General features: G+C 42.9%; 2 protein-coding genes across 2 annotated transcripts in view; one reads left to right on the top strand and one right to left on the bottom strand.

Annotated features, from left to right (window-relative positions):
• Positions 1–218: 218 nt before the first annotated feature.
• LOC139413249 (small ribosomal subunit protein eS10-like) lies at positions 219–4505 on the bottom strand. Its single transcript, XM_071160397.1, has 6 exons — positions 4417–4505; positions 3711–3860; positions 1941–2115; positions 1005–1091; positions 711–766; positions 219–304 (listed from the first exon to the last, which is right to left on the bottom strand). The coding sequence occupies exons 2-6, from the start codon at positions 3858–3860 to the stop codon at positions 257–259; spliced, it is 516 nt and encodes a 171-aa protein (XP_071016498.1). The 5' UTR covers positions 4417–4505; the 3' UTR covers positions 219–256.
• A 1315-nt stretch (positions 4506–5820) lies between these two features.
• LOC139413247 (protein kinase C and casein kinase substrate in neurons 1b) overlaps positions 5821–12383 on the top strand; it is a 57703-nt gene continuing 51140 nt past the window's right edge. Inside the window, exon 1 of the mRNA XM_071160393.1 lies at positions 5821–5874. The gene's annotated coding sequence lies outside the window, so the exon portion shown is untranslated. The remainder of the gene's footprint in view (positions 5875–12383) is intronic.

Below are 12383 nucleotides of genomic sequence, written 5' to 3'. Positions count from 1 at the left end.
TGTCTAGCTACTTGGTATTCCACTTTTAATACCTGTATTTACTATAGGTTGTTGATAAACCCCTGACTAAAGGACTGTACTTTGAATAACCTCTGCCACGCTTTAGCTAGTATAATTACTGTAGTGTGCAAAATAATAAATCTCCAGTCCACACAAACAATGCTACATTAATCCAGAATGGTCCATATTTAAAGTACTGACAAATAAAAAGGACAAAGTTGTGTTGTGTGTTTATTGTAAAGTAATTGATGGACATTTACTCCTGAGGAGGCTGCTGTCCTCGGCCACGTCCAAATCCACCCCTCTGAAAACAAAGAAAAGGATAAGCTTCCACATCACAAGATAGTTGGTCAGCAAAACATGTCCCAAATTTGTCTACCCGAATAACTTTACTCAATGCGTTAGAACAGTGCGTCTGGCTGCCCCATGCATGTTGTTTTTCACAATAGCGTATAATCAATTACAATTGCTCGTGGTAATGACATTTCGTTGAGTCTCAACTTAAATGCAAACAATTAAGGCTTTGAATTGCCTATTCTAGTACCATATAGATGTACAGTATACAACCTTTCAACAGTAGGCTATACAATAAACTTGACAATTTATTATTCAGACTTGTCATGGTAACCAGCATACTGAGTCGGTCCCCAGGAACAGAGTTGAGAACACCTGCTTCAGACTACATTACCATTAGGCAATACAGTACTTACAAATTGGAACTCTGTGGCTGAACCAGCACCTGCCTCTGCTTTCTTGTCTCCACCAGCTGTAAAGAAAATACCAGCTTGTAATCAAAACATATTCCAAAACGTTTTAATCACCATTCATACTAGTCACAAAGGTTGAGGAAACAAGTCATTACCAAGAACAAATGTGCTCACCAACTACTGGATCTCAAGGCAGATATTTGGAGCTACAAAGCACACTAGTCAGCAGATAGTGAAATGCCCAGTTGGTTGAAAGCGATGGTTAGGATTAGAGGGATTCTGTAAAACTATACATACGCGGTGCAGCAGATCTTCTGTAGTTGTCTCTATCACCCCCATCACGGTTGAAGCGGGCAGGCCTTTCTCCCCTCTCTCCCTCCATACCTGGAAAAGAAAAGACGCTCAGCTGGGTGGGATGTCAGACTCAAAAACACAGGAAGGAACATCCGTTTTGGGTCCAATCAGCACCTATGACTATACAGTACAAAATCCGATAGTCCTCACTGTCCAGCTCTTGAGGGATGCAGTGTATACAGACTTGTTCCAGCCTGGCTCTTAACACACCTTATTCAAAAAAATCAAGGTCTAAATCAAAGACCACAATTAGTTTTATCAGTTAGTACAGGGCTGGTATGAAAGCCAGCACACTGCAGCCCCCCAGGACTGGAGTCACCCAGACCAAAGTATCGATATGTAAAAATAAACAATCTGACTAATGAATACACCCCAGATATGGATAATCTCATCGCTGTAGCCCATGACAAACACACCTCATTCAACTCATTAAGGGCTTGATGATTAGTTGAATCAGGTGTGCTTGTCTAGGGCTACAATAAATGTGTACTGTTGGTGGTACTCCAGGACCAGGGTTGGAACACAGCGCCAGGTAGCATTAGCTAACGCTAGTCAGCTGTATATGCGCTAAAATGCCTGTATTTTTTCATCCTATAGCTTGTTTTTAAATAGTAAACACCCCCCCAATCACTTTCATTGCCATGACTGATCAAAAATGATCACGTCCTTGTCTTTCTGAAGCAGACATAGGCAGCAATGTTTGAAACATCAAATCGCAGTATCGAAATGTAATACATATAGGAAGTGAGGATCGCAATACATATTGTATCAGCAACTAAGTATTGTGAGGTTCCTGGCAATTCCCAAGCCTAATGTGTAACCAGTCCAGGACAGTGCAGCTCATTAGTGTGAAAATGGTTAGCCTATATGTGGACGTACCCTTGGGCCGGGGCCTCGCGGTCTCAGGACGCATCTGGCGACGCAGGGTGGCAGGAACAATCTCAGGTGGAAGGTGCAGGAAGTCTCTCAGGTACTGGATACCTTCATTGGTGAGGTACCAGTAAAAATGGCGCCAGGCAAATTGCTCCTTGACATACCCAAGTGACTTCAAGGACTGAAAAACAAACATGAAAAAATATAAAGACAAAGCCCCAAAATCCAACAGTCATGATCCAACAGTCATGCTAGGGAAACATTTTCCGTAACCCAACTGTGGCTGTAGTCTGAAAATCCATTAGTCGGAATCCGTTGAAAAACGTTTAGCAACAGAAACTGTTTACTAAAGGAACCAAACGGTGAGGGACATAGATAAAATGTGTCCAATAGAAACTCTCGTTTTCATTGAAAAGCGTTTTCAGATTGAAGTAAACAGTTTCTGTTAATGAATACACTAGGGGTGTGCCGAGTCATCTGACAAAATGAGTATCGTAACTGATATGGGCAATTTTCTGGACACAATTATATCAGAGTAAACTTTTTTTTTTTTTTTTTTTTCGGGTGCATGCAAGTATGTTTCTCATCTCTGTCACAGAGTTTCTAAACCATCCGTCTTTGAGGGTGGGCCTTGGAGGGCATAGGCCCACCCAATCAGAATGAATTTTACCCCCAAAAAATAGCTATATTAGACAGAAATATTCCTCAGCACCCGCCACCCCCCTCAGACGATCCCGCAAGTGAAGAAGCCGGATGTGGAGTTCCTGGGTTGGCGTGGTTACACGTGGTCTGCGGTTGTGAGGCCGGTTGGACGTACTGCAAAATTCTCTAAAACGACTTTGGAGGCAGCTTATGGTAGAGAAATTAACATTCAATTCTCTGCCAACAGCTCTGATGGACATTCCTGCAGTCAGCATGTCAATTGCAAGCTTCCTCAACTTGAGAATTCTGTAGAATTGTGTTATCAAAAGTGAATATTTAGAGGAGTGGCCTATTTAGAGTGGCCTTTTATTGTCCCTAGCACAAGGTGCACCTGTGTAATCAGCTTCTTGATATGCCACACCTGTCTAGTGGATATATTCTCTTGGCTAAGGAGAAACACTCACTAACAGGGATGTAAACACATTTGTGCATTACATTTTAGAGAAATAAGCGTATTTAACATTTCTAGGATTTTTTATTTCAGCTCATGAAACATGGGACCAACACTTTACATTGTTGTTTTGATATATATATATAAATAAATCACAAGGTGTGGATGTTAGCCAGCAAACTATCAATGAGCATAATATCCAACAAGTGGGGAAAGGGTAGGGAAAATAGATTAAACACTAATGCGCATTTTGACTAAGTGATGGCAAACTTAACCACTGCAAATTGAGGAAACAGACATGGTGAGAATGGGTAGGGAGGTATTTTCCCAACATCTATTTAGGCATATTAAAAACACTCCAGTTTTTTCCTATCACGAGTATAACACGATCCGACTATCAACTGTCACTTTACATATATGATTACGAGTATGGTCATGTTGGCACCCCCCCTAGAATACCCCAGAGATATACATAATTTCATCACTGTGACCCTTTTGTCCACGCACATCAACAAGTAACAAAAATCCCAGAATTCACAGATACAATCCAGTCTTTAACTCAACAGCCACAGTTTAACTGTGGACATCATACTACTTGACAATAACTGCACCGGTCTCAAAGGACAGAACCAACAAACTCAAACAGTAGAATCAATATCTCCTAAAGTTCAAGTGGCTCTCACCAGCATTGCTTTCATCACATGAAGGTTGGGCACGTTCTTGTCGGCCAATTCAGGGTGCTTGGGCAGATGCACATCTTTCTTTGCCACCATGACGCCCTCTTTGAAGAGGAGCTCATAGATGGCAATACGGTTCTTCTTGGGCATCAGCATCTATTCACACAACCGACAATGAGACAAGCGTTAGTGTACATGCAAAATAACAGGGATGTCCACCTACCCACATACTGGCTGGCTAACAGCCCACTACAAGATTGTAAGGTTACTAACGTCACAAGATTGGGAGTCCTAACTTATGTCAACTAACGTTACCCCAGCCGGTAGGAACGTTAAACTAGCTTCTTCGGGCAACTATGGGCTCATTTCCCATGTAAGGTAGGTAACAAACCTTTACCAGGCTTCTAGAGTCTAATGATAAAACTACATTTGTAACGACTTGCATCCGGCAGTGGTTACTACCTATCACACTAGCTTTAAAAAATAAATAAAAGATGAAGTGATGCGAGGACTTAGCAGGGAAGTCCTTGTAGGTAGCTTGACTACCCTGTGTATTTTAACCTACATCTCGAATAATATTAGGCTTTTTGGGGAAATGTGTGGATGTTTACAACAATGACATACACATCTATCTAAAATTGAGAGTAACAGCTTCATACAATGTAAGATGTCTTAGATTTATTCAGATTATTTTTGCTAGGCATTTGCCTACCTTGCCACTTGCTAGGGGACCGAAACCGGAAGGAACGACGGAAGGCGTTCAAGAGCGTTTATGCCCAGACGTTGGACCTAGCAGCTTTAGCGTCATCTACTGAACTGGCGGAAAAAGCGCAGTAGACTAAATGGAATTGCCGATAGACAGGGAATTATTGTTCCGCATCGTCATTTTTGCAAATTAGCCTATGGGTAAAATAGCCATGCACTTTTGTTAATCAAATACATGAATTGACACATATCTGCAATAGGTATACACTGTCTAAGCTTACACCACTTATCAAAGTGCTTTTCAACCTGAACCACCACTCGTCCTTTTTTTTTACGTTACAGGAAGCTTCAGATACATTTTCCCGTCTTGTGTGGGGATTCAGCCAGCGGTATTTGTACTGGGGTGTTAATTTAAAGACCATAACATTATTCTTCCATTGGACCATCCAGGGCCGGCTCCAGGCATAACCGACATAAGAAGTTGCTTAAGGCCCCAGGCTGCTAGGGGGCCCACCCCCCAAAATGTTTAGGAACTGTCTGTTTTTCAATTTAGAATAGAGAGTTAGAATAGTAGAACACACAAGGTGTAAATTCAACATTTGGTTGTGCTTCAGCAGTTTCTCCTGTTTTCAAATACAATTTTATTGGTCACAGGAGGCTGGTGCTGCCTTAATTGGGGAGGACGGGCTTGTGGCTGGAGTGGAATAGGTGGAATGGTTACCATGTGTTTGATGCCATTCAATTTGCGCCGTTCCAGCCATTATTATGAGCCGTCCTCCCCTAAGCAGCCTCCATTTACATACACATATTTAGCAGATGTTATCGAAATGCTTGTGTTCCTAGCTCCAACAGTGCAGTAGTATCAATTAGCCATGTCAGTTAACATTTTTTAGATTGTTAAATTAGTCTAGCCAGTAATCTAAATTCATAGCAATCATGGCCGAATACCGACTGGGCACGCAGAGCACATATCCAGGGGCCCTGACCTCCAGGTGGTCATTGATATCACTCAGATATCATTAACATGGCAAAATGCAGAAAACATGCTTTGAAACAGCAAATATATATCTCTGCCCAGTTACAAAATAGTAGAATTGCATGAAATGTGTTAAAAATTTGCAACATTTTCTCTCCTCCACATGGCAAAATGTGTAGAATTGCAGGAAATACACTTTTAAACATACATTTTCTACCCGTCAAGAGGGGGGCCAGACTTTTTTTTGATCCGCTTGGTGGGGGGGTCCCCAACCAAATCTTGCTTAGTGTCCCCAAAAAACTAGAGCCGGCCCTGGGACCATCCCCCATATGTTGCCTCTTGTCCTGCCGCTTTTTGTGCAGCAGAAGGCAAGCCTTCACGCTGTCAATTGACGGAGCAGGGTCTACCTTTTTTTCTAGTTGCTATAACGGGAACTATTTTTATATTTAGGCCAACAGGGGAGTCGGACACATCGCATTGTGTTCTCTGGTATGTTATGCATTTACAGGATATACGCATGCACCATTTCCAATTTGTTTCAGTAGAGACGGAAAGAATAGGCTAAGAACTGCATCTTAGACTGGTAGGCTACGCAACCCATCATATTCTGCTACCGGGGACAGCGAGACTTTTCAACCCTACAGTTTTTTTTTGTTGCATTATTCTTTAGTGGTCTACATGTTATTACAATATACACTACAAGACCAATAGTACATGGACACCTGCTCTTTGAACATCTCATTCCAAAATCATGTGCATTAATATGGAGTTGGTCCCCCCTTTGCTGTCACAACCACCCCCACTCTTCTGGGAAGGCTTTCCACTAGATGTTGTAACATTGCTGCTGGAACTTGCTTCGATTCAGCCACAAGTGCATTAGTGGGGTTGGGCACTAATGTTGGGCGATTAGGCTTGGCTCACAGTCGGCGTTCCAATTCATCCCAAAGCTATTCGATGGGGGTTGAGGTCAGGGCTCTGTGCAGGCCAGTCAAGTTCTTCCACCCAGATCTCAACAAACCATTTCTGTATGGACCTCGCTTTGTGCACAGGGGCATTGTCATGCTGAAACAGGATAGGGCTTTCACCAGACCGTTGCCACAAAGTTAGAGGCACAGCATATTCTAGAATGTCATTGTATGCTGGAGCATTAAGATTTTTCTTCACTGGACCTAAGGGGCATAGCCGGACCCATGAAAAACAGCCCCAGACCATTATTCCTCCTCCACCAAACTTTACAGTTGGCACTATTCATTGTGGCAGGTAGCGTTCTCCTGGTATCTGCCAAACCCAGATTCATCACTCCAGAGAACGCATTTCCAATTCTCCAGTGTCCAATAGCAGTGAGCTTTTAATAAAAAAAAAACATTTAACCTTTATTTAACTAGGCTTTACATCACTCCAGCCGATGCTTGGCATTGCACATGGTGATCTTAGGCTTGTGTTCGGCTACTCGGCCATGGAACCACATTTCATGAAGCTCCTGGCGAACAGTTATTGTGCTGACAATTTTTACGTGCTTCAGCACTTGGTGGTCCCATTATGTGGGCTTGTGTGGCCTACCACTTCGCGGCTGAGCAATTGTTGCTCCTAGACATTTCCACGTAACAATAACAGCACTTACAGTTGACCAAATTTGACAAACTGACTTGTTGAAAACGTGGCATCCTATAAAGGTGAAGTGGTAGGTCACACAAGCTCACAGAACTGGAACGGCAAGAGCTGGAGCGCGTAGCACATAGCGCGTAAAAAAGAAAATCGCAACACTCACTACCGAGCTCCAAACGGCCTTTGGAAGCAACGTCAACACAATAACTGTTCGTCGGGAGCTTCATGAAAGGGGTTTCCATGGCCGTGCTGCCACACACAAGCCTAAGATCATCGTGCGCAATGCCAAGCGTCGGCTGGAGTGGTGTAAAGCTCGCCACCATTGGACTCTGGAGCAGTGGAAACACGTTCTCTGGAGTGATGAATTATTATTATTATTATTATTATTATCTGGCAGTCCGACAGATGAATTTTGCTTTGGCGGATGCCAGGAAATTGCTACCTGCCCGAATGCATATGCATAGTGCCAATTGTAAAGTTTGGTGGTGGAGGAATAATGTTCTGAGGCTGTTTTTCATGGTTCGGACTAGGCCCCTTAGTTCCAGTGAAGGGAAATCTTAACGCTACAGCATACAATGACATTCTAGACGATCCTGTGCTTCCAACATTGTGGCAACAGTTTGGGGAAGGCCCTTTCCTGTTTCAGCATGACAATGCCCCTGTGCACAAAGCGAGGTTCATACAGAAATGGTTTGCCGAGATTGGTGTGGAAGAACTTGACTGTCCTAACCTCAACCCCATTGAACACCTTTGGGAGGAATTGGAAAGCCGACTGCAAACCAGGCCTAATCGCCCAACATCAGTGCCCGACCTCACTAACGCTCTTGTGGCTGAATGGAAGAATGTCCCTGAAGCAATTTTCCATCATCTCGTGGAAGCCTTCCCAGAAGAGTGGAGGCTGTTATAGCAGCAAAGGGGGGGAACAACTCCATATTACTGCCCATGATTTTGAAATGAGATGTTCAACGAGGAGGTGTCCACATAGAGTACTTTTGGTCATTTAGTGTAGGTTGGCCTTGGTGATACTAGGCACTAGGCAGACCCAATCATTCCAAAGTTTACCTTAAAGAACAAGGAGTACTGTTTGTCTTCAAAACTTTGTAAGAGTTGGCTCTGTTTAAATGTCCACGTGTTGTTTGGTCAGCACCAAAAAAAACAACCCAGTAAACTGGCAATAGGTATGTGACAGCAAGAGGATTTTGCAGGACTGATGTGTCATTCCTCTCGCCTCTGACGTTCTCATTTTCTCAACCATGTTTGCCTTCAGAGCATAAACGAGCTGCATGAAAGCCATCTGCCGTTTAAAAGAAATGCATGTATTTATGATTTTATCCGTCTGTTATTCTGAGTTCCACAATGTGTCCACACAAGGAATGCTTATGTTGAATACTTATATAGGACAGGAGGCGACTAGAAGAGCGGAGGGTCATATAGAGTGAAGTCTGTCTTGCTCTTTTGTATGTGTTTGATTAAGTGCATGCATGTCTCTGCATGCTTCTACGTGTTTGTGTCACGTGTCTGTGTATGTGTGTGTGTCTCTCTGCGTGTCTCTCTGTGTATGTGTGTGTGTGTGTGCGTGCCCTGTGTTAGTGTGTCATTTCCTTAAAGGGATGAACGGGGACCAGGGCACACATCTGATTTATACACCCCAATTCAGCCGACCCCACTGAAGGAGGAATGACAGATAGGCACCATTACTAATGTAATGAATTAGCCCATATCATTTGGATTTCTCTCCTCCGAATGATTGCCCATCTGCCAAGGTAGGGCCAGTCCCCATGGAGACATACGTGAATTGTTTGCCTCAGTCATTGTCATTCGTACCTACGAGCCCGCTTGTCCATTGTGCCCTCCACAATCTTAACCCTACGCTAATAGACACTGCATTTTACATGGCAGAAATCACTGGTTTTATCCGTTTCCAGATTGTGTAGCCTGAATATGCTTTATTTGGAATAGTGAGGTTCAGCATTGCTGTATACAGATTTTCCAGCTTTGTAGTAGGCCTAGATGGAAATAAATTACCTGGATCCATATTAAAACATATTTGGGTGGCAAAAACGGAATATGCTACTTTTCAGTATTGTGTGTGTGTGAATTTCACATGCATGTTATTCATCTGCAAGATGCCTTTTTACATGGCTTCCTATTACTCTAGAATTAACCACATCCATCTTCGTAATATAAACAACACTATTTTCTGTGATATCCATGGACTTTTTTGGCAACAAAATGGCTTTGATGAAATTGACTAGTAGCTCTCATGTCTTACTTGCTTAAACCTTTTTGCAACATACAGCGTTATACTACCATGTCCCAACTTCCCGCACCCTCTCCTCTCTGAGTACTGAAGCTCAAGGGGATTTCCCCCCTCAACCAACTACACCGCTAAATTAAAAGGTTGCTCCTAACACGTTCTGTGTGCTTGATCTGAACCATAGAAATCGAATGACTAGACCAGACAAAGCCCCTCAGACCATGGCAATGTATTCTTTGTTATTCTAGTCTAGTTCTATGGTCTGCCTGGTGGTGGAGTGCAAAGTTTAGGATTGAGCTGTTTGGTAATTGGAGATAGGATACTCACATGGGACAACTGGAGTGGACAGAGAGAGAGGCTGCATGCAGTGTCCTTAAAGGCCCAGGCCCAATATTTCCCATCGACTGTGTTATTTTTTTTCTTTACATTTGATATTTAAGACATTTAGCAGACGCTCTTATTCAGAGGGAGTTACAGTGGATTCATCTGAAGGTAGTTAGGTGAGACAAGCACATAGCCTATCAAATCAAATTGTATTTGTCACCTGCACCAAATCCAACAGGTGTAGACACTCTTACTTACAATCCCTTAACCAACAATGCAGTTATGAAAAATAAGATTAAGAAAATATTTACTAAATAAACTAAAGTAAAAAGAAATAAAAGTAACAACAAAATGACAATAACGAGGCTATATACAGGGGGTACCGGCACCGTGTCAATGTGCGGGGGTACAGGTTAGACGAGATAATTGAGGTAAAATGTACATGTAGGTAGGGGTAAAGTGACTAGTCATAGCAAGCAATTTCTTCTCGCAATTAAGCAGCTATTAGCAAAGTCAGTGCTAGTTAGAAAAGACAAGTGCAAGTGTTAGTGCAAGAAAGGCAATCATTTTTTGTTGTTGTTACGCTCACGTTACATCACTGCCTAGTTCACTGTCTGCATCGCAGAATGTGACTGGGGACTCGCTTACTTCAGGTATAGTGTTTTGTGGAGGCCCCTAAAATTAGCACTTAGAAATTGTTACACAGGTTGTTCCAAGTAAAGCACATCATGTGCTTTCATGAATTTGGTTGAGTCCTTCTCCTTCTTTGTTCATTTCTCCTATACACAACAGAACGACCTTTGCAAAATGTCCAGCAAACATAGGTCAGTCTCATCTGACGTCACAGCCATAACCCTTGCCTCTTTCTCTTGGATGAGGAGAGGGCAGACTGAGAATCTCTGACTATCTTTTCTGCTGTTATCTCCTTTCTGAGGGACAGACAGACAACGATGGCGAGCGACATTTGAAGAGAGGAGATCAGATGAATCTTTGTAAAGGTCCGGGTTGATATTGAGGGATTAGAGGAGATAGAACTGACGACTCCGTCTCAGAGATTCATCTATCTTGTTTGTCTGTCTGCCATTTTGTTTTATTTTGAAATCCGTCATCCTCTCTCTCTTGTCTCCTTAGTTGTGCCCCTTCAGGGGAAGGGATTCTATAGGGCTCAGTCCTAACCTAGGGCGGCAGGGTAGCCTGGGGCGTTGGGCTCGTAACCGAGAGGTTGCAAGTTCAAATCCCCGAGCTGACAAGGTACAAATCTGTCATTCTGCCCCTGAACAAGGCAGTTAACCCACTGTTCCTAGGCCGTCATTGAAAATAATAATTTGTTCTTAACTGACTTGCCTAGTTAAATAAAGATTAAAAACCTGGGGTTATATGGAAACCTGATTGACCCAATTGAGAAGGTAAAGGTTTTCACTGGTTTCTGTTTAGGCTAGGGTTGTGACAATGATGGAATATTGATTAATTGTCATGCAAATAACCACAGTGATTTTTGTAGATTTTCTTTTTTAGATTGTAATCATCATAATCCATTTTTGAAAATATACCTTAAGAAATACCTAATAAACGCAGCACAGCTTTGGTGTCTACATTTTTTAATGGTTTTTAACCGCTCGGAAGTATTGGAAACTAGTATTGGAAACTAAGCTTCTCCTCCCAACCGTGCCGTTCTGCTATTATAATGAACTTTACCCACTTCATGTAAAAATGTAAAACTGCTAATGGGTTAACTATATTTACTTGAATATAAAGTTGAATCCACCCTTCTCCTAAAATGAATGTATTAACGCAATTATGATGATTTTTTTTCAGTTCACGGTTATTCCATAATTGGTTACACGATTATACAATAAATGTGTCAGCCATAGATAATGCACTCAATGCATTCCACATAAACGTGCTACACTATGAGCATCTGTCACGCGGGACTAGGTGGGTGAAGGAATCAGGCGCAGAGAGTTCCAGTTGTGAAAAGTGCTGTTTAATATGGCACACAAAAATGATAAGCCCAACAACACGGGGTGCCAAGTTCCGAAAATATATCCACCACTACCTAAAACGCACACTCGTAACATAAAGACAATCCCGCACAAAACAAGGGCGGGTACACGTACTTAAAATAGGGAAGCTCATTAAGCCATACAACAGAACACAGGTGAAACTAATAAGACAAAACAAACAGACAAACGAAAAAGGGATCGGTGGCGGCTAGTAGGACGGTGACGACGACCGCCGAGCACCGCCCGAACAGGCAGGGGAGCCAACTTCGGTGGAAGTCGTGACAGCATCACACCCTCTGTATTCTACTGGTTACACTTCCTCTATAGATGCTGGCCTTGAGCTTCTTAAACGCGTCCCTACTTTCTCAAACATATCGAACTGTGCCTGACCAGTGATAGGGAGAAAGGAAGATCTGTAGTTACTCCAAGAAAGGGAGGATGAATGGATTTCTGGACTATGCAACCACGGCCATTGTATTATTGGGATCTGGATGAGTGGCGGTGAGGGCAGCAGGAAGGCCCAGATCAGGCAGGCCCGGACACCCAAACCAACCAGGCTTGTCAGTAATTGAGCAAAGGGCCCAATAAAGGCTCTGATAGAGGCTAATGGGCCTGGTCAAAAGTAGTGAACTGAATAGGAAGCCATTTTGGGATTCAAACAAAGAAGAACCCCTGTGGATGTTGGCTGCAGGTTTTAACTGTTCATCTATAGTATTGATTTAGAGTGTCACCTGGAGCCTGGGAGTGGGCAGTGAGGGGCGAAGGGGGAGGGAATGGCTTTATGTTGCCACAGCAACTGGATTTATTCA

This window comes from Oncorhynchus clarkii, chromosome 7 (assembly GCF_045791955.1).
Source record: "Oncorhynchus clarkii lewisi isolate Uvic-CL-2024 chromosome 7, UVic_Ocla_1.0, whole genome shotgun sequence".
NCBI classification, from domain to species: Eukaryota; Metazoa; Chordata; class Actinopteri; order Salmoniformes; family Salmonidae; genus Oncorhynchus; species Oncorhynchus clarkii.
Note: the sequence above shows the minus strand (reverse complement) of the source record. Positions and strands in the feature narration are given on the sequence as shown.